At 48.4% G+C, this 23,844-nt stretch overlaps 3 protein-coding genes across 9 annotated transcripts; 1 reads left to right on the forward strand and 2 right to left on the reverse strand.

The window, feature by feature from the left end:
- The first annotated feature begins 1,174 nt into the window (after window positions 1–1,174).
- Window positions 1,175–11,592, forward strand: etfdh (electron transfer flavoprotein dehydrogenase). 2 transcript variants are annotated; one of them, XR_008896769.1, is made up of 14 exons: window positions 1,175–1,356; window positions 2,018–2,173; window positions 3,612–3,841; window positions 4,083–4,164; window positions 4,571–4,689; window positions 5,646–5,723; window positions 5,996–6,142; window positions 6,511–6,651; window positions 6,878–7,021; window positions 7,461–7,632; window positions 8,434–8,616; window positions 8,776–8,997; window positions 9,327–9,862; window positions 9,925–11,592. XR_008896769.1 is itself a non-coding variant. In XM_056600242.1 (13 exons), exons 1-13 carry the CDS (start codon window positions 1,314–1,316, stop codon window positions 9,488–9,490), a joined length of 1,881 nt encoding a protein of 626 aa, XP_056456217.1. In that variant the 5' UTR covers window positions 1,175–1,313; the 3' UTR covers window positions 9,491–11,590. The 2 variants fall into 2 exon arrangements, 1 of the variants encoding a protein (XP_056456217.1); XM_056600242.1 differs by having other exon boundaries at window positions 9,327–11,590.
- ppid (peptidylprolyl isomerase D) lies at window positions 9,539–17,686 on the reverse strand. Of its 3 annotated transcripts, XM_056600244.1 has the most exons (11): window positions 17,468–17,686; window positions 16,243–16,383; window positions 15,695–15,801; window positions 15,245–15,433; window positions 14,733–14,855; window positions 13,211–13,317; window positions 12,819–12,966; window positions 11,792–11,878; window positions 11,645–11,687; window positions 9,925–10,048; window positions 9,566–9,862 (listed from the first exon to the last, which is right to left on the reverse strand). In XM_056600244.1, exons 1-10 carry the CDS (start codon window positions 17,550–17,552, stop codon window positions 9,960–9,962), a joined length of 1,119 nt encoding a protein of 372 aa, XP_056456219.1. In that variant the 5' UTR covers window positions 17,553–17,686; the 3' UTR covers window positions 9,566–9,862; window positions 9,925–9,959. The 3 variants fall into 3 exon arrangements, with proteins under 3 accessions (XP_056456220.1, XP_056456219.1, XP_056456218.1); XM_056600243.1 differs by having other exon boundaries at window positions 9,567–10,048; XM_056600245.1 differs by lacking the exons at window positions 16,243–16,383; window positions 17,468–17,686 and adding an exon at window positions 16,187–16,195 and having other exon boundaries at window positions 9,539–10,048.
- A 642-nt stretch (window positions 17,687–18,328) lies between these two features.
- Window positions 18,329–22,272, reverse strand: LOC130390734 (uncharacterized). Of its 4 annotated transcripts, none has more exons than XR_008896803.1 (5): window positions 21,618–22,272; window positions 20,127–20,377; window positions 19,406–19,443; window positions 19,150–19,329; window positions 18,329–18,918 (listed from the first exon to the last, which is right to left on the reverse strand). XR_008896803.1 is itself a non-coding variant. In XM_056600845.1 (5 exons), coding segments are annotated over exons 1-5 (399 nt in total). In that variant the 5' UTR covers window positions 21,661–22,272; the 3' UTR covers window positions 18,329–18,917. The 4 variants fall into 4 exon arrangements, 2 of the variants coding, with proteins under 2 accessions (XP_056456820.1, XP_056456819.1); XR_008896804.1 differs by lacking the exon at window positions 21,618–22,272 and adding an exon at window positions 20,523–20,930; XM_056600845.1 differs by having other exon boundaries at window positions 19,264–19,329.
- Between the last annotated feature and the right edge of the window lie 1,572 nt (window positions 22,273–23,844).

The following is a 23,844-nucleotide window of genomic DNA, read 5'->3' on the forward strand; positions in this document are numbered from 1 at the left end:
GGTATCCTCTTCTCTTGCATATTAAGTTTACCAATACACCATACCAAACAAAACAAACTTTATTTACATAGCGCCTTTCGTGCACAAGGTGCTTAACAGAACAGTATAAAATACAGCAGTACAATTTTCATACAATAGTAGGCCTACAGTGAAAATAAATGATAATATAAGTAAGAACGATAGTATAAAATATATGTATCAATGTAAAAAAATATATATTTTATTATGCTAACTGAATATGAACGTTAACATGAGGCCAGACGTTATTTTATTGTTGGCAGTGGCTATTCATACGGCGACCGAGCTTGTCACGTGACCGCACTTGACCTATCAGTCTGCTCGGCGCTAACCCTAACCCTAACCGGGCCGACCGTAATTATAGTAATAACACTAACCCTAACCCTTACCCTAACCCTAACCCTAACCCTAACAATAACCATAACCATAACCTGCCGTGAAAATAGACTAATGCAGTATTTTTACGGTGTTCCGTACAAATAGCCTAATTGCTATTCTTACGGTCGCCATACGAATAGCCACTACCTTTATGGTTGTAGTGAAGCAGACCCCTCCAGGTTCTACTGAACAGATCCTCAGTTCAGGACAGAGACCACATGGGCTTGACTGGGGGTCAGACCAGGTCCAGGACTAGAGACCACATGCTGGGCTGGACTGGGGGTCAGACCAGGTCCAAGACTAGAGACCACGTCCCGGGGCTGATTGGGGGTCAGACCAGGTCCACGACTAGAGACCACGTCCCGGGGCTGACTGGGGGTCAGATCCTCGGCCCGGCTGCAGTCCTCTGACCAGTAGGGATTCAACTTTAACTCTAGTCTAAAACATAACTCTATTTTCTCTCACATTCCTTACTCGCTAATCACGTTGTTATCATCATTATTTACCCATAAATGGGTAAATAATGATAAATGATAAATGATAAAATAAATTTATTTTATATCTATATCTATATATACTCAATGCCTGTGCTGTTAATAATCATCTAAATGTTGCTGATTCCTTGTCTAAGATAACTAACTTACATGTTGATATGGATAATGTTGGGCGGGAGAAATAAAAGGTTATGTAGAAAACCAGGACGATAGAACTAAACTAAAGGACGCGGACCCTTTAACGATATACTGGACTCTGATTGGTCGACGACGCTGGGTTGGTGCGCAGGCGCAGAGGTATGTTATGACCCGTGTTTCGTAAGGTGGTTCGTTGTGTAAAGCAGGATGGTGTCCACCTCTGCCTAGCTTTTAAAGTTAATCTGACTGTTCCTGATGCAGACCCCCTGCTGATGAAGAAGTGAGATGACGTCCACGATGTTCCCCGCCGGCAGATACTGGTTTCATGGTGAGTGCTAGCTCGGCTAACTCTACAGCTCTAGCCCTAGCTGCTACACTCAGGGTTAAAGGTTCTGAGTTGAACCGGGATCACATCCGCCCGTCCTCCCGGTGACCAGACCAATCAGGGATAAGTAATCGGGGGTGGGAAGAGCCCTGGAGCGAGGATCTGGATGTGGGTGAAAGGTCAGCAGAACCGGGTCAAGGAGTTTGTGGGTGAAAGGTCAGCAGGAACGGGTCAAGGAGATTGTGGGTCAAAGGTCACCAGTACCGGGTCACGGAGGTGTCCTTGCAGCGTGACGTCAGTGTGGTCGCTGTACACGTGAAGCAGATCTGATGAAGCCCCTGTCCCGACAGCTGTCAGACCACGCTGCAGAGCTGTGATTTCATGATGTCACCATTCCTCCCTTCCTCACACTTTATCGGGAGTTTGATTTGTTATTGAGGTGGAGTTTGTTTGGTCAAGGTGGAGCTTGAAATGTAGCCCTACTGTGTAGCCTCCACGACGTTAGTTATAACGCATGTTTATATAGTTTATATACTAAATGCCCTAAATGTAAATGTAGTTTACAGTGTATATCACCGTCCGTTAAAACACGATGAGGGGAGCGGGGGTCTAGTTCGATTGGATCTGGTTCTGACGCTCTGTCCCCCCCCCCCCCCCCCAACAGCAGGGCGATGTGTACGGGCCCTGAGAAGATGCCCCCGTCTGGACCCCGGGGCCCTTGGAGTCCGGCCCACCGCCCGCCGCTGGGCCAGCAGCGACGCCCCCAAGATCACCACCCACTACAGCATCCACCCCCGGGACCAGGACCCCCGCTGGGAGGGTGAGTACCCCCCCTGAGGGAGAGATATAGATATATATATAGAAAGATATAGATCTATATATATATATATATATATATATATATATAGCGAGAGATATAGGTATAAGCAATATCACACTCAAGGTTGTGCAGTGATACTGAATATCAGCATATCAGTTCAACAGCACGACCTTGAGTGTGATATGGATTTCATACAACAGTTCTATAAGCACCATTTATTAGTTAACAGTAATAAGCAACAACAGATTCTGATTTGTTTGTTTATGCAATGATTTATTTGGCTCCGTTAACACAAATAGATCCGCACCTGGAGGTTTGCGCTGAAGTATCCAGCCTTCTTTCCTTCCCTTCGTCCCTACGACCATTCGTAATTCACCTCAAATGTGTATGAAAACATGTTCATCGTTGCGTTGCAAAGTTTGTTGCAATCTAAGCTACATAAATATCGTGAATATTATTAACGGTTTTTAAAACACCTGTAAAGCGGAGTGATTTCATGTATAGTTAAAAGACCCGGTGCTGTTATACTCTATATCAGCACTCATGGAATGCCTCTTGTCCAATCAAACTTGGTCGGAACTAACCGTTGTATAAAGATAGATATGGTATACACTTGATCAGAGTTCACCTAGACTCCTAGACGCATTTAGTTATAGTTCTAAAATGTGTAGCATCTTATCCTAGCTATCTCTGTTGTATACGGAGAATGGGATAGAATAGTGATTGTTAGTGCTTGGCACTTGGTTCTATGAACATCCTTACTGTGCTGACAGCGATATATTGTTGTTTCTCTTCTGACAAATGTACTTATCGTAAGTCGTTATTATGGTTAAAAGTGTCTGCTAAATCCCCTGAATGTAAGTGTAGACATAGATATCTATAGATATAGAAATATATATATATGCCAACGGTTCCCATGGCTACGGTTAGGACTGCTCTCAGTCCGTGGTTCCAACCCTCTCGAAGGTCTTTGCCTTCAAGCAAGGCATGGATGAAACCTTCAGTGTTCCTAAAGAGTGGGCGCGCTTCAGATCAAGTATGCGTTGCGTTGCCTCGCATAACATACATGTCACATGGCTTTAAAAACTCGCGGGAGCTGTAGAGTAACTGCCTCCGTCTGCTTTTCTGTGCATATGGTCTCAAATAATGCGGACATAAGAAACACCCCTCAACATGGCAAAACCTTGCCCTAGTTGGTTGTAATTACCACGTGGAATTTCACATGGGAGAAATGACATAACTCCTTCCATAGAGGCGTGCCCTCTCCAAAACTATGCCTGTTCAAACTACGAGGAGTGCGCCTTTGTCCAACATGACATGGCGGGAACTTGACGTGTTTCTGACTAGTTCCGGCGGATGTTCTCAAGTCTCGTGCATGCAGGCGATGTGAAACGCAGCCAGTGACTCTAACAGGAAGTGGGCACGGTGCTTGCTGCAGGGACGGAGATGGAGCGCTTCGCGGACCAGGCGGACGTGGTGGTGGTGGGGGCGGGGCCCGCCGGCCTGGCCGCCGCCATCCGGCTGAAGCAGCTGGCGCTGGCGGAGGAGCGGGAGGTGCGGGTGTGCGTGGTGGAGAAGGCGTCTCAGATCGGAGCCCACACCCTCTCAGGGGCCTGTCTGGAGCCCAGCGCCCTCAACGAGCTGCTGCCCGACTGGAAGGAGAGAGGGGTGAGTCCCCTCCCCCCTTATGTCTCTCTGCATATGTCTCCCTGACCCTCTCTTTAATTTCTCTCTCTCTCTCTCTCTCTCTCTCTCTCGCGCTCTCTCTCTCTCTCTCTCTCTCTCTCTCTCTCTCTCTCTCTCTCTCTCTCTCTCTCTCTCTCTCTCTCTCTCTCTCTCTCTCTCTCTCTCTCTCTCTCTCTCTCTCTCTCTCTCTCTCTCTCTCTCTCTCTCTCTCTCTCTCTCTCAGGCCCCCCTCCACACTCCAGTAACTGAGGATATTTTCAGCATCCTGACGGAGAAGCACAGGATTCCGGTCCCCATGTTGCCAGGTAGGGCCTTCCATCTCCCTCTACAGCCCCTCTAAAAGGATTCACGTTCTATGACTTTATTTATCGGTCGATATACGTATTTATTAGATGGAATAAAAAACATGTCAAAGTTTTGCAGCAGCTGTTGAATGCATGGAGAAAACATAGATGTCACTATATAACATATCTATCTATAGATATCTTTATGTAGAGAAATCTATAGAAAACATATCTTCATATTTTTATATAGAGATATCTATAGATAACAACATATCTTTAGAAATCTTTATATAGAGATATTTATATATAACATATCTATAGATGTGTAGTGTATAAATGCTGATTGCCCTGGTCCTTTGTGATGTGGTCTCACCCCCCCCCCCCTTGATGTGGTCCGACCCCCCCCTGATGTTGTCTGACCCCCCAGGTCTGCCCATGAACAACCACGGGAACTACATCGTGCGTCTGGGGAACCTGGTGCGCTGGCTGGGGGAGCAGGCGGAGGAGCTGGGGGTGGAGCTGTACCCGGGCTACGCCGCCGCAGAGGTGACCGCTACACCCGTGTATCACGCCCCGCCTAGATTGTGTTGTTTGTGTGGAGGAGAGGGGGGGTGTGGTGGTTGAGTGGAGGAGAGGGGTGATGTGGTGGGTGGAGAAGTGGGATGGTTTTTGAGGTGGGGTGTCAAAGGGCGTGCCCCAGGGTTCCATACTAGGGCCATTGTTGTTCTCAATATATGTAAACAATCTTTGTGACAAAATATCCAATGCTGCCTGTCATTTCCATGCAGATGATACTGTTATTTATTGATCATCCCCTTCAGTTGTAGAAACTTTTCATTTCCTGTAGTCTGCTTTGGATGTTTTACAGTCACAACATTTTTTTCAAATGGTAAAGGGCTTTCAAAAGATCTGCCAAAGCTTTTAACAACCCACAAGGTCAAAATTGAAAGGGTCAATTTGAACAAATACCTGGGTTTTATTATTGAAGAAAATGTCTTCAAACTTCATATTGAAAAACTTCCAAATTGAAAATGTAATTAGGTTTCTTTTTCAGAAATAAATCATGCTCCACAATGCAGGCCAGGAAACATTTGTTCATTTGTTCAGGGCTAGAACTGAGTAAGGGAAAAATGACTTTAACTATGCTGCGCCTTCTGCCTGGAGCACTGTACAAAAGCCCCTGAAGCTTTCAGAGCTGTTACCTTGGGGGAATTCAAAGTAATGCTGAAGGACAGGGAAGATAGTTCTCTCGGAAAATGCAACTGCTTGTAAATTTCTATTTTTGATAACAGCCAGGTGTATTCATTTTGTCTGTAGCGGTTTATTTATTTTTATTTGAGCTGTAGTGATTTAATTTTCATACATAGTCGAGATTTTATTTCTACCTGGTTGAATAAAGGATTGGTTGGTTGGTTGGTGGGTGGGTGGAGGTGTGGTGGGTGGAGGTGCGTTGGGTGGAGGTGTGCTGGGTCCCCCTGGTGACCCTGCTCTCTGCTCCCCAGGTTCTGTTCCATGAAGACGGGAGCGTTAAAGGCATCGCCACCAACGACGTGGGAATCGCTAAGGACGGCTCTCCTAAGGTATGTCTTCTGACCCCCTTCCCCTCCTCTCCCCCTGACCCCCCCTCCTCCACCCCTCTAATTTCATCATATATCGGTGCACCTGTTTGTTGTGGAGGTCTTGTTCCTGTCTAATGCCCTCTGGCTTTTTAAGAGGAGGGTCCCCTTCAAGGGATGTTGTAATCAGACAGACCTACACGACCAGAGTGGGGGTGTTCAATCTCTACCTGGCCCAAGGGCAGATGGCTCCAGGGCAGATGGTGGGGTGGTAGTTAAAGTCTGCCTCTCCCCAGGACACCTTTGAGCGGGGCATGGAGCTCCACGCCCAGGTCACTCTGTTCGGGGAGGGCTGCCACGGCCATCTGGCCAAGCAGCTCTACCGGCACTTCAACCTGAGGCAGAACTGTGAGCCTCAGACCTACGCCATCGGACTCAAGGAGGTACAGCACTCGCCCCTTCATCTTCATCTCCCCTTCATGTTCCCCTCACCCCCCCACCCCTTTATCCTCACCCCTCCACCATTTTATCCTCACCCCTCCACCCTTCATCCTCACCCACTCACCCCTTCATCTCCCCCCCATCATCTTCACCCCTCCAACCTCACCCCTTCATCTTCACCCCTTCCTCACCCACTCACCCCTTCACCCTCACCCCTCCATCCTCACCCCTCCACCCTCACCCTTCATGTCGTCATACTAACACTGTTCATGCAAGTGCTGCTCTGCTCTCTTGAGCCTCTCTGCTCTACCTGTGTGACCGTTTCCTGTGTGACTGTTTCCTGTGTGCTGACCACTTCCTGGTTCTCCAGGTGTGGGTGGTGCGTCCGGAGAAGTGGCGTCCGGGCCGGGTGGAGCACTCGGTGGGCTGGCCGCTCAACAGACACACCTACGGGGGCTCCTTTCTTTACCACCTCAACGAGGGCGAGCCGCTGGTGGCCCTTGGCTTCGTGGTGAGTCTGGGGGGGGGGGGGGGGGGGGGGGATCTTAAGGTTTACAGATCTTAAGATCTGTAAATAAATAAGAGATCCGCCCCAAACCACAGTTCTAGTGTTGGTTCCCAGGTGTCTTTCTTGGTTCTTCAGTGTTGATGTGTTGGTTCTTCGGTGTTGATGTGTTGGTTCTTCGGTGTTGATGTGTTGGTTCCTCGTTGTTTATGTGTTGATCTGTGTTCCCCAGGTGGGTCTTGACTACTCCAACCCCTACCTGAGTCCCTTCAGAGAGTTCCAGCGGTGGAAGCACCACCCGTTCGTTGCCCCCACCCTGGAGGGGGGCGAGCGCATCGGCTACGGGGCGCGTGCCCTCAACGAGGGCGGGGTCCAGGTGGGTCTATTCAGTCAGAACCCCCAGTGAGGTCTAACCAGTGAGGTCTAACCAGTCAATAGAACCCCCACTGAAGTCTAACGAGTCAGTAGAACCCCCACTGTGGTCTAACCAGTCAGTAAAACCCCCACTGTGGTCTAACCAGTCAGTAGAACCCCCACTGAGGTCTAATGAGTCAGTAGAACCCCCACTGAGGTCTAATGAGTCAGTAGAACCCCCACTGTGGTCTAACCAGTCAGTAAAACCCCCACTGTGGTCTAACCAGTCAGTAGAACCCCCACTGTGGTCTAACCAGTCAGTAAAACCCCCACTGTGGTCTAACAAGTCAGTAGAACCACTGATCCATACCCAGCTGTCCATCTAGGACAGGTGAGGGTTAGCATCTGGGGTGAGAGAGGTCGTCTGCCCGGGCTGACCCTGTGACCTCTGACCCCTACAGTCCATCCCAGAGCTGACCTTCCCAGGAGGCATCCTGATTGGCTGCAGCCCTGGCTTCATGAACGTCCCCAAGATCAAAGGGACGCACACGGCCATGAAGAGCGGCATGCTGGCTGCCGAGGCCGTGTTTCCTCGGCTGGCCGTGCTGGAGGAGGACTCCGCCCCCTCCGCAGGTAACTCCTCCCCCTCCTCAGGTACCTCCTTCCCCCCCCATCTTGGGTGTACTTACGCCCTGTGCCCACTACCTCCGTCCGTTGACTGATCCCTATTGACTTTGAATGGGGACGGACGCGCAATGCATTGTGGATCCGTCCCTTCCGTTGGAGCCTTTGGCTCCGTCAAGAAGTTGAAAAATGTTAAACTTTTTCGGCAGCGACGGATCCGTCATCCAATCAGATCACGTATGCAAATTTAAGCACTGTGACGCGACTCGGGCTCTGACGATACTGGAAAGCGGGAAATCGGGCAATCTTGCCTCGCAACAAGCGGGAAGAACCCGGCAAGCGATTTGATTGGCTGACGGATGCCTCTGCAAAGACTACTCCCCCATCAGTCAGCCACGCCTTCCTACGTCCGTTGACTGACGGTGCAGTGGGCATGTAGCGTAAGGATCCCGTTCCTTTGATCCACATCTCGCTGCTCGTGGCCGCAGAACTTCAAAGAACATTTCTGAGGAGAGGAGTGACTCTCCCATGCCGTTTCTTCTCCTGGTTACTCCTCCACTCCCTTCACTGTAGAACTCGTCTACAAGACAACTATCTTCAACTGTGTTCAACAGAGAAATGAGCTCCTCGATATGTTGAGTTACTAGGGAAAAGCACTTTATTGCAGCACTGAGGCAGGTTGTTGATTTGATGAATCTTATGAACACTTTTGGGTCGTTTCTTCATTGATGATGAACTCTCCACCGCAAAAGAAACACAATGTCATACCTGGTCCCCCCTGTGCCCCTGGTCTTACTGGTCCCCCCCCAGGTCTCCACGTCCCGGAGTACGCTGAGAGCCTGAAGGCGTCGTGGGTGTGGAAGGAGCTCCACGCGGTGAGGAACATCCGGCCCTCCTTCCACAACTACCTGGGTCTGTACGGGGGCATGGTCTACACCGGCATCTTCTACTGGATCCTGAGGGGCAAGGAACCCTGGACCCTGAAGCACTGTGGTAGGTCAACCTCCCCACCACCGGGGGGCAGCACCCACACTAAAGCAGATCTTATTCTGACGGCTCAAAATGTTGGAGGGATTTCAACACGGAGCCCAGGGCTGAGCCAGACGTGTTACTTTAGCAACAGCCTCCCCTTCCCTCCCCCCCCCCCGGCAGGTCTGGACTCCGACCAGCTGAAGCCGGCCAAGGAGTGCACCCCCATCGAGTACCCCCGGCCCGACGGCAAGCTGAGCTTCGACCTGCTATCGTCGGTGGCCCTGAGCGGGACCAACCACGAGGGCGACCAGCCCGCCCACCTGACGCTGAGGGACGATAGCGTGCCGGTGGAGCGCAACCTGGCCATCTACGACGGGCCCGAGCAGCGCTTCTGCCCCGCAGGTAGACCGCCAGGAGGTAGACCAGGGTTTAGACCAGGAGGTAGACCGCCATGTAGGCCAGGATGTAGACCACCCGTGACCTTTGAGCCCTCTCCCAAGGCGTGTACGATTACGTCCCGATGACCTTTGACCTTCTCACCTCATGCGTGTACGTCCCTGTCAACCTCTCCCAGGCTTGTACTATGTCCCCATGACCTTTGACCCCCTCACGCGTGTACGACCCCGTGACCTTTGCCCCTCTCCCAAGGCGTGTATGACCTTTGACCCCCTCACCTCCGGCGTGTACGTCCCTGTGAGCTTTAACCCGTGCCCTTTGACCCCCTCTCCCAGGCGTGTACGAGTACGTCCCCACTGACGACGGCGCCGGGATGCGGCTGCAGATCAACGCCCAGAACTGCGTCCACTGCAAGACGTGCGACATCAAGGACCCCAGCCAGAACATCAACTGGGTGGTGCCGGAGGGCAGCGGAGGCCCCGCCTACAACGGGATGTGAACCTTTTGATTGGTCGATGCTAACCATGCCTACACATGACCCCTGAGGAGGCGGATTGGAGCCTCAGCAGGACTGTAATATATTGCGTTGTTAAGAAGCAGAAGCGGAATGAGGCTGATGCTGAGGGTTTATTTCACGAGTCCCTTTGGCGCGGAGAACACGTCAGTGAACTCATGTAGAAAACAATACAATAGGGGAGGGCTGAACACCACAGGAATAAATTAAGCACCGCAGGTACACACCAGGTCAGACTCCTCCACAGGTGAAGAGGTTAACTTCACCTCTCCACAAAGATGAAGGGGTGAAGTTCAGACACCTCCACGCAGGTGAAGGGGTGAAGTTCAGACACCTCCACGCAGGTGAAGGGGTGAAGTTCAGACTCCTCCACGCAGGTGAAGGGGTGAACTTCACCTCTCCACACATGAAGGGGTGAGGTTCAGACACCTCCACGCAGTTGAAGGGGTGAGGTTCATGCAAACATCTTGGCATAGATCTTCTTCTCCTTCTCCTTCTCTTCCTTCACGCTGATCTGGACTCTCTTCATCTCGCCCGCGATCGCTGAAAAACACAAAGGAGGCGTTTCATTGGTTGCTCAATCCCTGCGCTCCACTTTTTCACAGGAAGTTTTCTGAGTATAAACCGATTCAGCATTGTACCTTCCACCAGCGCCTATTCTGAGTGTGGTTCTCTTACGGTGACAGTAATGTATGGTTGGTTCCACTTACTGTCTACCTTTTATTTTTTTCAGTACTAGTTAATTTATAATCAATAATTATAATGAGTCATGTTATGGTATCGGATCGGCACCTAGACGTGCGTACTCACCGATACCCGATATGGCATTTTAGGCGGATTAAGAGGCATATCCGAAACTGGTATCTGTACCAGATCCACTCTAGTTTAGACTTCCTCTTGGAGTCCATGTAAAGATCTGAAGGTTAACATGTGATATGAAACCATTTCTGCATTAAAATATCTCAAATGTTGTTTTGGTTTTGTTCAGTACTTGTTTCCAACAATGATCATACCCAGAGAACTTAAGGCTTAATACACCGTAACTTAATAACCCTTAACACCGAGAACCTGATGTCTAGATCCACAAGTGTCCCCACAGACCTTACCTGGGTGTTATGAGGTATTCCCAGTGGGTACCTCTGAATGTTATGAGGTATTCCCAGTGGGTCCTCCTGGGTATTATGAGGTATTCCCAGTTGGTACCTCTGTCTGGATATTATATGGTATTCCCAGTGGGTACCTCTGGGTATTTTACGGTCAGTAACTCTGAATGCATCAAGGTTTCACAGTGACCTATTTGCAGCTCTCAAAGGTTTGGTGCTGGAGTTCCCATAGGGGGCGCTACAGCTCCCGGTGCAAGTTAAAGAAGCCCCAGGATGGATTTAAACTCTAAACTTGGTGACATGTCTTATCTGACATGTTGAACATGTCCGCCTATTGGACCCCAAATGTCCATCAGGCTGTTCTTTCAAATAACTAACTTCTGAAGTTCTGAAGAACCGAAGCGCTTATGTGCCTGATCTACAGACCGATTCAAATTCCAAGGAATGAAAAAAGAAAAAAACTGACCTGAAGACCGCTTTAACTGGTACAAACAGGATTTCTGCCAGGTTTACCTCTGAACGGCGATGATCCCACACTTCTTCAGGAGCTCATCAAACCAGGTCTTACTGTTTGGATTAGTTCTACCTGAGCACTCTGAGCACCTTTCAAACAAGACTGAAGACTTTTATGTTTGCTTTAGCTTTCTGCTAAATCTTAAATACATTGCACTTTCTAAAAAGCTTCTTTAACTTTGCCTTTATTTTCTATTTTAATACTAAAATGCTTTTTTAACTTTCTATTTACCCATTTCTTTGCATATGTTTTGTTTTATTTTATTGTATGACAATGTTTATATGTGAAGCACTTTGAGTCTGCCTTGTGTATGAAAAGTGCTATATAAATAAGTTGCCTGGCATTGCCTTGCCTACTTCTCAGGACTCAGCAGAAGGGGATCTCTAACGAGCGGTGTGGTAACGGCCTCATAGGGCTTCATGAGGCTAAGAAACACTAGCAGCTCTCTGGGGGCTAGTCCCAGGGATGCACTGCAGGGGGTTCAGGTATTAAAGGGGAGGTTAAGGGGGCTCTGGGCCTTACCTTTGTCTTGAGGAGATATCTCCTGAGCTTTCTTCAGATCCGCCTGTGGAGGAAAAAATCTCAGGAGTCAGAGACAGAACAGACCTGTCCCTACCTGCAGTACAGACCTGTCTACCATGCTGTTGTAGGTGTGTGTGGGGTTCTCACCATGGCCTTGTCCAGGTCCTTGAGGCCCTGCCAGGCCTGGGCCCGGCGGAACAGAGCTTTGGTGTTGGACTCGTTCAGCTCCAGCACCTGCGGCTCAGAACAAGGACGGACTTACAACTAGGGCCCGACCGATATTGATTTTTGAGTGCTGATGCCGATGCCGATTATTTTCAGAGAAAAATTACGATTACGATTTAATCGGACGATTAAAAACAAAACAAAAAAAAGCCTATAAAACGTAGTTTTTGATACCTTAAATATACTTTAAACACTTTTGACGAATATGTGAATTGAATGCAGAACCTTTGAGTGTTTTAGAATACATTTACAGTCAAAAATGAGTAATGTAAAATGTAAAATAAATAACTAACTCCCAATGTGCTGCGCTCGTGAGCAGTGACTAACACGTGCGTGCTGAGCAGTATGGTCTCACCGTTAGAGTCTACAGTATAACAAATTAACATGGCCTGGGACCTAAAGAAAAACAGGCACAACATGCTCAAACAACGCATCTTGTGTACATTCTAAAAAAATAAATAAAAAAATAATAATAATCGGTTGTAATCTGCGTCTTTTTGGTAGATGTTGATTATTTTCAAAAAGGCTATAATCGGCAGATTAAATCGGCAGGCCGATGGATCGGTCGGGCCCTACTTACAACACATCCATCAACTACACCTGGTCTCACCTGGGGGTCCCCCTAGCCCCCCCTGGTCCCTCCAGTCGCCCCCCCTGGTCTTCCCTTGTCTCCCTAGGCCCACCTGGTGGTCTCTAGTCTCCCCTAGTCCCCCCTGGTCCCTCCAGCCCCCCCCCCAGCCCCTCCTGGTCTTCCCTGGTCTCCCTAGGCCTACCTGGTGATTTGTAGCTCCCCCGGGTCTCCCCTGCCCCCCCCAGTCCCTCCGGTCCCCCCCCCAGCCCCTCCTGGTCTTCCCTGGTCGCCCTGGTCTCCCAAGGCCCACATGGTGGTCTGTAGCTCCCCCTGGTCCCCCCCGCCCCCTCCAGACCCCCATGGCCCCCCCAGGCCCACCTGGTTGCAGCTGTCCAGCGCCTCCTGCCAGAGGCAGAGCTTCAGCTGGCAGGCGGCCTTGTTGAGGGTGCAGCTCAGCGCGGTGGGCTCCAGCTTCCTCTGCAGCTCCTCGTCCTCCTCCACCACCTCCCCGCTCATCTCCAGGTACCTGAGGACCACAGCCCCCCCCCCCCAGTCAGGTCCTGACCTCTGGCTCCGCCCGCTCCATCAGGGCACACCGGCTTATTCAACTGAGGCTTCATGTCTTCATGGCTGGAGGTGTTCTTCACCAGTAATGTTGTGGACCATTTAAAGTGTTGTCCCCCCCCCCCCCCGCTAGAGCCTTACAGGGTTTAGAACGCATCAACAACTAATCAGTGATCAGCTGTCGACCAGAGGAGGAGGAGTCTCACCTCAGGGCCTTGGAGTACTTCCTGGTGGCCGAGGCCCAGTCCTGCTTCTTGAAGAAGGTGTTTCCGATGTTTTTGATGTCTTCGGCCACGGCAAGCACCTTGTCCACCTGGAACCACACCACATGGCAGCATCAGTACACCAGCCCCTAGCAACACCGGCCCCTAGCAACACCGGCCCCTAGCAACACCGGCCCCTAGCAATACCGCCCCCTAGCAACCTGGACTTTGTTGTGGGATCCAGGGAGGAGGAACAGGATTTAGGCCCAATCTCAATACTTCCCCTTACCCCTTATCTGCCCCCTTACCCTTGAAGTTGCGCGTTCATGTGAGAGCTAGTGGTGTCTCAATACCCAATTTGATCAAGATTAAGGGATAAGATTGAGTGCTATGTACCCCTTATTTTTAAGATGATTTGAGAGCTCACTTGGGCCGAATCTCGATTCTTCCCCTTGCCCCTTTTGCTTTGTCTTTGTCTTTGTCTTGGTTAAGACAAAGACAAAGACAAAGCAAAAGGGGCAAGGGGAAGAATCGAGATTCGGCCTTAGTCCACTTTGAAGATGGCTGAAACCTCAGCAGAGGTTAAATCTGGATGAGGATCCAACAGCTTCTGTTCCTTAACCTAAGACCTACGAAGACGCCCCCCCCCCCCATACCTATGGAGACCCACCCCCATAGGTATGAAGACCCCCCACCATACTTATGAAGACCGGCTCTCCCCCATACCATACCATTGGTATGAAGACCCCCATACCTATGAAGACACTAGGGGTGGGAAAAATAATCGATTCTTCGATGCATCGCGATTCTCGCTAGAACTATTCTGTCTCGATGCAGATAAATTAATAATTTTTTTTTTTTTTCCTGCTGCAACATTGTGTTCCCCAGAGAGGGATAATTTTTGTAATTTTAAAATTATTGAATTTATGTTCTGTGTGTATTGGCCAATCTGATTGGTCTTGACACGATTGCGATTCAGCCTACGTATAGCATGCGTGCAAACTCACAGCCAGACACAAGATCTCTGTTTAATTCAAGAGCAGCTTTTCCTTTAATGACATAGAAAAGAAAGATTAGAAAGAAAATATATCTGAAACTTATTTTTTGCATGCTTCCATATTGTGTTATAATGCAATCTGCATTGATTATTGCATTGTTCATAGAAAGTCATATTTGTGACAAAAGCCTTCTCTCTTATGAAATATTAGATAAGTTAATTCATCTGTTGATTTCTTTAATGATCATCACAAAAGTAGGAAGTGATTAGCAAACTCTGAGTAGCAAACCCAGATGTATATATATATTTTTGAAAATCACGCATGGAAATGTACAAAAAAATTTGCATCGAGATGCATCGATAATCGTTTCAGAATCGAATCGTTGACCTCATAATCGGAATCTAATCGAATTGTGAGGTGCCAAGAGATTCCCATCACTAGAAGACACCCCCCCCATACCAAGGACCCCCCCCCATAGGTATGACCCCCCCCTCCATAGGTATGAAGCTCCCCCCCTCCATACGTACGTCTTTGAAGTCCACCTCGGAGTCCTCTGGGAACTCTGGGTGGGCGTCGCCGGAGCCGTCGCTCTGAGACACGCCCCAGTCGTCCCCGTCCCGGTGCTCACCGCAGTCTGCGATGACGCACGGCTGGAAGACAGGTCGGAGGTCACAGGTCAGAGGTCACAAGTCAGAGGTCGTACTCCGAGAGGTCAATAGGGGATAAAGGCCTTACCCTGGAAGGTCAGTAGGGGTTAAAGGTCGTAGCCCGACAGGTCAGCGGGGGTTAAAGGTCGTACCCCGACATGTCAGTGGGGGTTAAAGGTCGTACCCTGACAGGTCAGTGGGGGTTAAAGGTCATACCCTGACTGGTCAGTGGGGGTCAGAGGTGGGGGTTAAAGGTCGTACCCCGACAGGTCAGTGGGGGTTAAAGGTTGTACCCTGAGAGGTCAGTGGGGGTTAAAGGTTGTACCCTGAGAGGTCGGTGGGGGTTAAAGGTCATACCCTGACAGGTCAGTGGGGGTCAGAGGTGGCGGTACCTTGACGGGCGTGTCTTCCCTGGTCTCCGCGGCCTCCAGGGTCTTGACGAGGCCCAGGCCGCGCAGCACCTGGCCGAACACCACGTGCTTCCCATCCAGGTGGGGCGTGGCCACCGTGGTGATGAAGAACTGGGAGCCGTTGGTGTTGGGCCCCGCGTTGGCCATGCTGAGGAGACCCACCCGGTCGTGCTGCAGGAGAGGGGGCGGAGTTAGCGCTGGCTTCACTAGGAGAGGGGGCGGAGTTAGCACTGGCTTCACTAGGATAGGGGGTGGAGTTAGCGCTGGCTTCATTAGGAGAGGGGGGCGGAGTTAGCGCTGGATTCAAGACTAGAGGACTACGTCAGCCACCAGACTAGAAGCTGCTTCATATGAGGTGAGAACATGGCAGTGTGACGGGGACTCAGTGGGTTAGGGTCAGACCTCAGCTGAGGTCAAAGGACACAACCTTACCTTGTAGTGGAAGTTCTCATCTTCAAACTTCTCTCCGTATATGCTCTCGCCCCCCGTCCCGTCCTGGTTGGAGAAATCCCCTCCCTGGATCATGAAGCTCTTGATGACTGGCGGGGGGGGGGGGACGACCAGGAGGTTAGTAACCATGGTTACCGCTTACTACACCCGACCGTGTTCAATGGACATCGAGCGTTTCCTGTCGATGTTCCCGACAACCATGAGAGGATGGCTCCTGGTTACCTTTTTCATGGAAACCACAGCAGTGGTGTTACCTAGGTGTGGAGACCGGCTGGTTGATGGAACAGTAACCTAAATACTGACCGTAGCGAGGTACGGACCATCTTAAATACTGACCGTACCGAGGTACTGAAGACAAACACACTTGAACAGTGCGTTGAAACTACAATGTGTTGAACGCTACTCACTGAAGGGGCGCTAAAGGTTTGGTAGTGGAGCAGTGCTGAACGCTGCAGTGTGTTGAACGCTACTCACTGCGGTGGAAGGGGCGCTTAAGCTTTTGTAGTGGAGCAGTGTTGAACGCTACTCACTGCGGTGGAAGGGGCAGGCCTTGAAGTGCAGCGGCTTCCCGGTGGCCTTCCCCTCGCCCTTCTCCCCGGTGCAGAGAGCGCGGAAGTTCTCCGCTGTTCTTGGCGTGACGTCGGTGAACAGCTCCAGAACGAGTCGGCCCGCTGGAACAAAAAACAAACAAAAAACATCAGAGAGCTCTGGCGGCCATGTTGGCGGGGGGCCGGACATCGTACCGGGACCACGCCCCCATCGGACAGGACATGATGACCTCATTGTTAGGAGACGGTACAGAACGGGTGGTCTTTTGTCTTTGAGCTCTATTTATACAGCGCCGTACAGACACACAGCGCCGTACAGACACACAGCGCCGTACAGACACACAGCGCCGTACAGACCCACAGCGCCGTACAGACACACAGCGCTGTACAGACACACAGCGCCGTACAGATTCAGTTAAGGGAGTGAAACTGTCCCAGTCAGTACTAATACACGTCATATCCGTATATATACGCTTTAGAAATAAATTGTAATGCATCACGAGATTATCATCCGGCCATACTTCTGTTAAATGGATTTAAGTCTTTGACAGACTGACGGCAGATCCTCATCAGAAATGAGTTATTATATACTTGTAGATAGTTATTAACATTAAGCAGCAGAACCTCAGGTAACAGACGGGACTGAGGTCGGAGTGACAGAACCTTGAACTGGTGATCCTCATGGTGAGAAACTGGTGGCCCTCACCATGAGAACTTTGTGGACTTCATCATGAGGACTTGGTGGTCGTCATCATGAGGACTTGTCCCACCGGACCTCCTCATGTGCTGCCGATGCTATAGATGGACACCATGTGGTTCCGTCCATCAGACCACAGAGAATCTGATTCACCTTTGACCTCGCGTCTGACCCATATACAGTACACATACAATCAGCAGCTATCACTGTTTAAATATATATATATATATATATATATATATATATATATATATATATATATATATATATATATATACACACACACACACACATTATATATATTTATTTATTTATAACTGGCATCTAGCGTAGGATCTCACTTTATTAGCCCGTCCTGTGAATGAATGAAGAGCTTCAAGAGTCTCTCAGTGGGAAACAGAGGATGCTAGGCTAAACTATGCTAAGCTAGCCATGCAAACCGCTAACATTCGCCAGGAAGTTAGCGGTTGGCAATGGCTAGCTTAGTTACGAGTGTTTAAATGTTCCGACCTCTCTCTCCGCCGATGTCAACGTCAAAGAAGACCCGCGGGTTTTCGTGGTTGGACGGCTTGTTGCTCGGGATGGCGTGAGACATTTTGACGAGAGACAAGACAGGTACAGAGTCAGACTGAGGTAACCGAGTGCTAATGCTAAGTTGCTAACACAGGAGCCGGTAACGGGAGCGCACACTAACTCACGAGGAGCTGCAAGTCTCGCGAGAGGAAGAAACGAGCGTAGAGGGCCCTCTGGCGGCGTCAATTACCAATTTTGAATACCGCCCTTATAAATATATTATATTGTGGTTACTTATTCAGTACTATGTATCACATGCTACAGTTTGGTTGTCATTTGAACCTGTCTCTCAGAGTCGGCCGTCCAATCATGTGTTCTTCTGGTGCAGGGGTCAGCAACCTTTCAACATGCAGTGCCCGTTTGACCTTTTCTTGTTAATGAGTGTGCCTTGAGCAACAATATATTTAAAGTAAGCTGAATTATGACACAGTGACCAAAAACATTTCCAGAAGACCTGGAATTGTACTATTTCCATATAGTCCACAATCATGCATCAACATTTTAAATATTTTTTTGGTTGTTATATTTGCAAATTATAATTACATATGTCCCATCTTAAAACACCATTTTCAGAAACTCATTCAAAAACATATTTGCACTGTGAGAAATGTAAAAAACAAGAATATCAATCAAAGAGAATCAATATCTTTAAGACATACAGCTTTGCAAAACCATGTGAAGGCGATGCATACAGGCCACTTGCAAAAATATTTTTAAAATCTTATTCTCTATTACTCACAACATAGGTTTAAAAACGATTAATTTATCCCGTTTCAGAACACTAATTCTGTGACTAATTGAAACATATTTGCACTGGGAGGAAATGCCCAAAACAGAATAAATATTTATATATATTTTTTAAGTGTGCCCATGATTATGCTGCCCGTGCCAGTGGTGGCACGCGTGCCTAGGGTTACCGACCCCTGTTCTGGTGTGTATCAGCAGTGTAAAATTAGATGTTGGGATTAATAAACCAGAGCCCTGGACCCATCTCCAATGGACAGATAGGAGGTCTGTGAGGCCAGCTATCAGCCCAACACCCCCGGCTGGATTACAGAGCCATTTCCAGACCATTTACTTCCGTTTGATACCGGAGCAGGGACCTCTGACCTGATCTGGATCTGGCTAACAGGTTTCCATGGTAATCAGAAGTTGGCCCATCTTGTATCGTCTCTCAATGCGACCCCCATGACCTGCTGCTGATTGGCCATAGTCTGTCATGTTTGAACATTATCCATGTTTCTGGCCCAGAGGATTCTATGTGTTGATCTCCATCTGGAGTCGGCCTGTTAGAGTCATATCATCGGACGATGTGTTTCAGGGGAACATGTTTTATTGTAGAGGTCAGTGTTTGCAGTTCTCTCTTCTTCTCGTCTGACAGGAGGTTTCTGAAACACAAAGGAAGCAGAACCTCTTCATAGACGACTATTCCTTTAGTCAAAGTGTTTTGCAGCTTTATTCTCAACAAATAACACCAAAAGTAATAATATTTTACGTTGAAATTATGTCATTAATAACTCCTCATTCCCAAATTGTCAGTCTATGATCATTAAATCATTATCTTATAAACAATAATAAGGATAAAATGATCTTGTCCCTGTGGTGTCATGGCGTCTCACTAGTGGCGTGTGATTCGTTCCCAGCCTCCCACAGGAAGTGATGTCATGGCGTCTCATTAGTGGCGTGTGATTCGTTCCCAGCCTCCCACAGGAAGTGATGTCATGGCGTCTCACTAGTGGCGTGTGATTCGTTCCCAGCCTCCCACAGGAAGTGAGGCGTAGACAGGCAGCCCCTCTGGCCTGCAGGACAGAAGTGATGCATTATGGTCCTGCTGGTTGCTCAGGTAGCAGGTGAGGTGAATGTGAGGTCTCTTACCTGGTCTGGATCTCCTCCCCGGTCCGCATCTCACTCTTCTGTCAGAACAACCAATCAAATGCAAGCGTTAAATTGACCGGTTGGTTGGTTTTTTTCATACACTAGAGAAGACCACCAGTATAGACCACTAGACCACCACTATAGACCACCACTATAGACCACTAGACCACCACTATATACCACTAGACCACCACTATATACCACTAGACCACCACTATAGACCACTAGACCACCACTATATACCACTAGACCACCACTATAGACCACTAGACCACCACTATATACCCCTAGACCACCACTATAGACCACCACTATAGACCACTAGACCACCATTAGACCATCACTATAGACCAGCACTAGACCCCTGGACCAGCACAAGACCCTGGACCAGCACTAGACCCTTGACAAGCACTAGACCCTGGACCAGCACTAGACCCTTGACCAACACTAGACCCTGGACCAGCACTAAACCCTGGACCAGCACTAGACCCTGGACCAGCACTAGACCCTGGACCAGCCCTAGACCCTGGACCAGCCCTAGACCCTGGACCAGCACTAAACCCTGGACCAGCACTAGACCCTGGACCAGCACTAGACCCTGGACCAGCACTAGACCCTGGACCAGCCCTAGACCCTGGACCAGCACTAAACCCTGGACCAGCACTAGACCCTGGACCAGCACTAGACCCTGGACCAGCACTAGACCCTGGACCACCCTCACCTTGATCTGCATGTTGCTGAGCAGCGCGGTGCTGTTCAGCTGCTGGCTGTAGCTCCACCCCCAGCCCACGGCCCCCACACAGGGCGGAGGGGTGGGTCGCGGGACCCCCCAGACCCCCGGGACCCCTGGAGCAGGAGGGGGGGCCCGGGTCAGGTACTCCAGCCCACCGCTGGCCTCCTGAGACGGGGTCCCTGAGCCCACATAGCGGGGGTCCAACCTCCTGGACATATAGTCCCCGACGCCGTCCGGACCTGGGCGGGGCAGACTTCAGATTAGGTTATTAATTATTTATACCACGGTCTGCGGGAATACTCGATTCTGATTGGATGCAGGGTGTGCATTAACTCCTGATATACGGACACCTGGACAAGTAGTTCCGTCAAATTGTCTGTTTACCGTTCTCAATGAATGCGCTAGCTGGCGTATCCATAGACATCTTATAGATGTCTATGGGCGTATCGTCTCTAAAATAGTAGTAACCATAGCAACGGGAAACAAAACAAAGCTGAGCGGACTATAATACCTCCCGCTACCTCCCGTTCTAAAGTCGTAGCTATGGCCCGTCCTAATTACTGGAGGAGTGAACAACGTTTCCGTTGCATGAGAACCCAACGGGCGTGTAATGGTGGTTCCGGGTATTAGTCGGACCCTCAGGCGTAACCAGGGAAACAAATGTATGTTTTGTGGAAAACTTTATATTCAGATTGTAAAACGCATGAAAATATAAATGAATGGTCTTAATTTGGTCACCGTTGGTAAGTGACCGTGGTATAAGCGGAGGCAACCGTCCTCCGCTTCGCGTCGGACGGTTCACGCCTCCACGTCGTCCATTAATTCCTGATAATGGACACCTCGTCGGGCATTATCCCTTACTTAATGGACTTCGCGGAGGCAACCGTCCTCCGCTTCGCGTCGGACGGTTCACGCCTCCACGTCGTCCATTAATTCCTGATAATGGACACCTCGTCGGGCATTATCCCTTACATATCTGATACATCGTATCTTATTAATGATGCTTCATGTTAAGTTATTAATTATATATCTGATACATCGTATCTTATTAATAATGCTTCATGTTAAATTATTCTAATCTGAGACCACAGCATTGTTCATGATGTTCAATATTTACTAACATACCATTTTATCAGTATACCTACGACACACTTCTTAGTAATGATGTTTATCTATTAACATAGAATTCATAGCATCATTATATCTGTGACGACACATTCTTATGATGTTGATTTACCAATGATGTTGATTAATGATATTTATTTATAAATCATGTTTATTGACTGAACATTGATAACATGATATTGTGTGTTATATATATTGTGTTATATATATATTGTATAACTGTTGATCAATATGAAAGTGATCAACCTGACTTCATGTGAACGTGAATGATATTCTACCTAAAGAGTGATTCCTATTTTCAGTAGATCTAATAAAGTTAGTTTATTAATAAACAGATAACTACTTTGATCTTACCAGTAAAAATTATCCTGTTTCCACACCTGGCCGCTGCGTCCATACCTGTAGATGTTATACCTGCAGCCGTTACAACGAGTCACCTGTAGAGCCGTTACAACGAGTAACCTGGAGAGCCGTTACAACGAGTCTCCCTCCTGTAGAGCCGTTACAACGAGTCACCTGTTAGAGCCGTTACAACGAGCCACCTGGAGAGCCGTTACAACGAGTAGAGCCGTTACAACGAGTCACCTGTAGAGCCGTTACAACGAGTCACCTGGAGAGCCGTAACAACAAGTCTCCTGTAGAGCCGTTACAACGAGTCACCTGACCTCCTCGGTCCACTGACCTCCCCGGTCATCTGTTGGGCTGCGTTCCAAATCGCATACCTTCTCTTTTTACATGTAGTCCTTCCTGTAGCACACGGTGTGCGCCGACCGGGGACCGTAACATTACAGATCATTAACAGTGCACGTATCATTGATTCTCTTTGCGCCTTTATTTCTAAAAGGCGACTAACGACACACTGGGCGACTTATTCCGACCATCAGGGAGAAGGTGAAACACATCAAACGTGTGATGGGGTTATTCATTCCCATGATGCTGGCTGCTAGAGGTATCGCGGTCCACGGCTCTCGTGTCAACAGCGTCGGGGTCTCTCCCTCTCCTCGCGAAGTCCAGGCAGTCAGTGGGCGTGGCTTATGGGGAGGAGGTCTCCGCACGAGCGGGAGCTTCAACGTCACCATAGTGATTCACTAAAGCTGAACTCACCCAGTGGAATCTACATTTATTTTAGATTCCCAAATCTAAATGGGTTGACTTTTGACATGTGGACACAAGTAGTGTGTAATGTATGAAAGTAATGAACACAATCCTAGATGAGCTATAGAGGAGATAAGAGAGAGGAGGAGGAGAAGAGAGAGGAGATTAGAGAGGATGGAGAGAGTAGCGAGAGGAGGAGGAGGAGAAGAGAGAGGAGAGATGAGAAAAGAGACAGGAGAGGAGAGAGGGGAGGATGGAGAGAGGAGAGAGAGGAGGAGGAGAAGAGAGAGGAGAGAGGAGAAAAGAGACAGGAGAGGAGAGGATGGAGAGAGGAGAGAGAGGAGGAGGAGAGAGAAGGGAGGATGGAGAGAGAGAGGAGAGTAAACAAGACAAAATCACGGTACTCACACTTGTGGAGAATCTTTACATCACTGTGAACTTTGTTTGTGTAACACATGTTGAGTTGTTATGTGGAGATTATGTTTTACTGGTTCATCGAATACAAACTTTTATAATTCTTCAATGATTTAAAACGTTCCATAAATCACAAAATAATAATAAAAAAAGGGTTTTAGTAATAAAATAATGTATTTTTTGTATTACACTGAGACAATACTTCTACTGAACACTATTGGACTGGAATGTATCTATTCCACTGAAATGACCAATTACAATGATAATGGAGGCCTACACAACATTTGTTATGCTTTTCTTCTTTATTAAAATCAGACATTGTATTGTTTTGTCATTCACTATTCAGAAGTTAAAACCCATGGAAAAGTTAATAACCTACAATTATTATTCATGCAAATTAATCCTCTAAAGATGTTCAACATAACAACAACTGTTAACAATAGTGTTAAACCAACACAGTCTCACTCCCTACTCGTCAAATGTGTGACGCATGGCCAAGGCTCCCTGGCGTCAATTTCCGACGAAAAAGGGGTACCCTTTTCGTCGTTTTTCAACGCGGGGTCCGTCAGATAGACATTCATGTTAATCCCTCAGCGTCGGATATAGACGAAAGGAAATCGATGTTTATCAACGGTGATGCCGTAGCTATTGTCTATTGATTTGTTTGACAGATTCACCATTAAACGTGTTTCTAATGCCATTTCTAGCGAGAAATGTACCTTTTCCTTGAATAATCTTCAGTCAGTGAATGTGTATGATCTTTATTAATATTTATTATCTGAATGGGAAATGCAATATTTTAGGACCGATTCACCGTTAAACGTGTTTCTAATAACATTTCTAGCGAGAAATATGCTTTTTACTTGCATAATCTTCAGTCAGTGATTGTGTCTGATCTTTAGTTTTATAGTTATCAGGAACACTTTATCGGCTCGCTCGCATGTTTCAACGTCAGGTTGCTAGGGACGCTGCATTCGCTAAACTAGCAGCTCACGTGTTTCCTGCGTTTGTGTTATTAAACCGTTACTTTATGTAACTTTTAATGATATTGTAATAACCACAGGCGAGGTAG

The sequence above is a fragment of the Gadus chalcogrammus genome, chromosome 10 (genome assembly GCF_026213295.1).
Source record: "Gadus chalcogrammus isolate NIFS_2021 chromosome 10, NIFS_Gcha_1.0, whole genome shotgun sequence".
Classification (NCBI taxonomy): Eukaryota; Metazoa; Chordata; class Actinopteri; order Gadiformes; family Gadidae; genus Gadus; species Gadus chalcogrammus.

Bases quoted from the DNA above. Each gene is read 5' to 3' on its own strand.
- etfdh (XM_056600242.1), top strand. From the start codon at position 1,314: ATGACGTCCACGATGTTCCCCGCCGGCAGATACTGGTTTCATG. The intron at 4,690-5,645 runs GTGACCGCTACA...TCTGCTCCCCAG, and splicing joins CGGGCTACGCCGCCGCAGAG to GTTCTGTTCCATGAAGACGG. The intron at 5,724-5,995 runs GTATGTCTTCTG...GCCTCTCCCCAG, and splicing joins CTAAGGACGGCTCTCCTAAG to GACACCTTTGAGCGGGGCAT.
- ppid (XM_056600244.1), bottom strand. From the start codon at position 17,552: ATGTCTCACGCCATCCCGAGCAACAAGCCGTCCAACCACGAAAACCCG. The intron at 13,318-14,732 runs GTACGTATGGAG...GTGTGGTTCCAG, and splicing joins CCGAGGTGGACTTCAAAGAC to GTGGACAAGGTGCTTGCCGT. The intron at 11,879-12,818 runs GTGGGCCTGGGG...TCTGAGCCGCAG, and splicing joins CGCTGGACAGCTGCAACCAG to GTGCTGGAGCTGAACGAGTC.
- LOC130390734 (XM_056600845.1), bottom strand. From the start codon at position 21,660: ATGGACGCAGCGGCCAGGTGTGGAAACAGGATAATTTTTACTG. The intron at 20,378-21,617 runs GTAAGATCAAAG...TGCCCCGCCCAG, and splicing joins AAACAGGATAATTTTTACTG to GTCCGGACGGCGTCGGGGAC. The intron at 19,330-19,405 runs GTAAGAGACCTC...TCTGTCCTGCAG, and splicing joins GGGGAGGAGATCCAGACCAG to GCCAGAGGGGCTGCCTGTCT.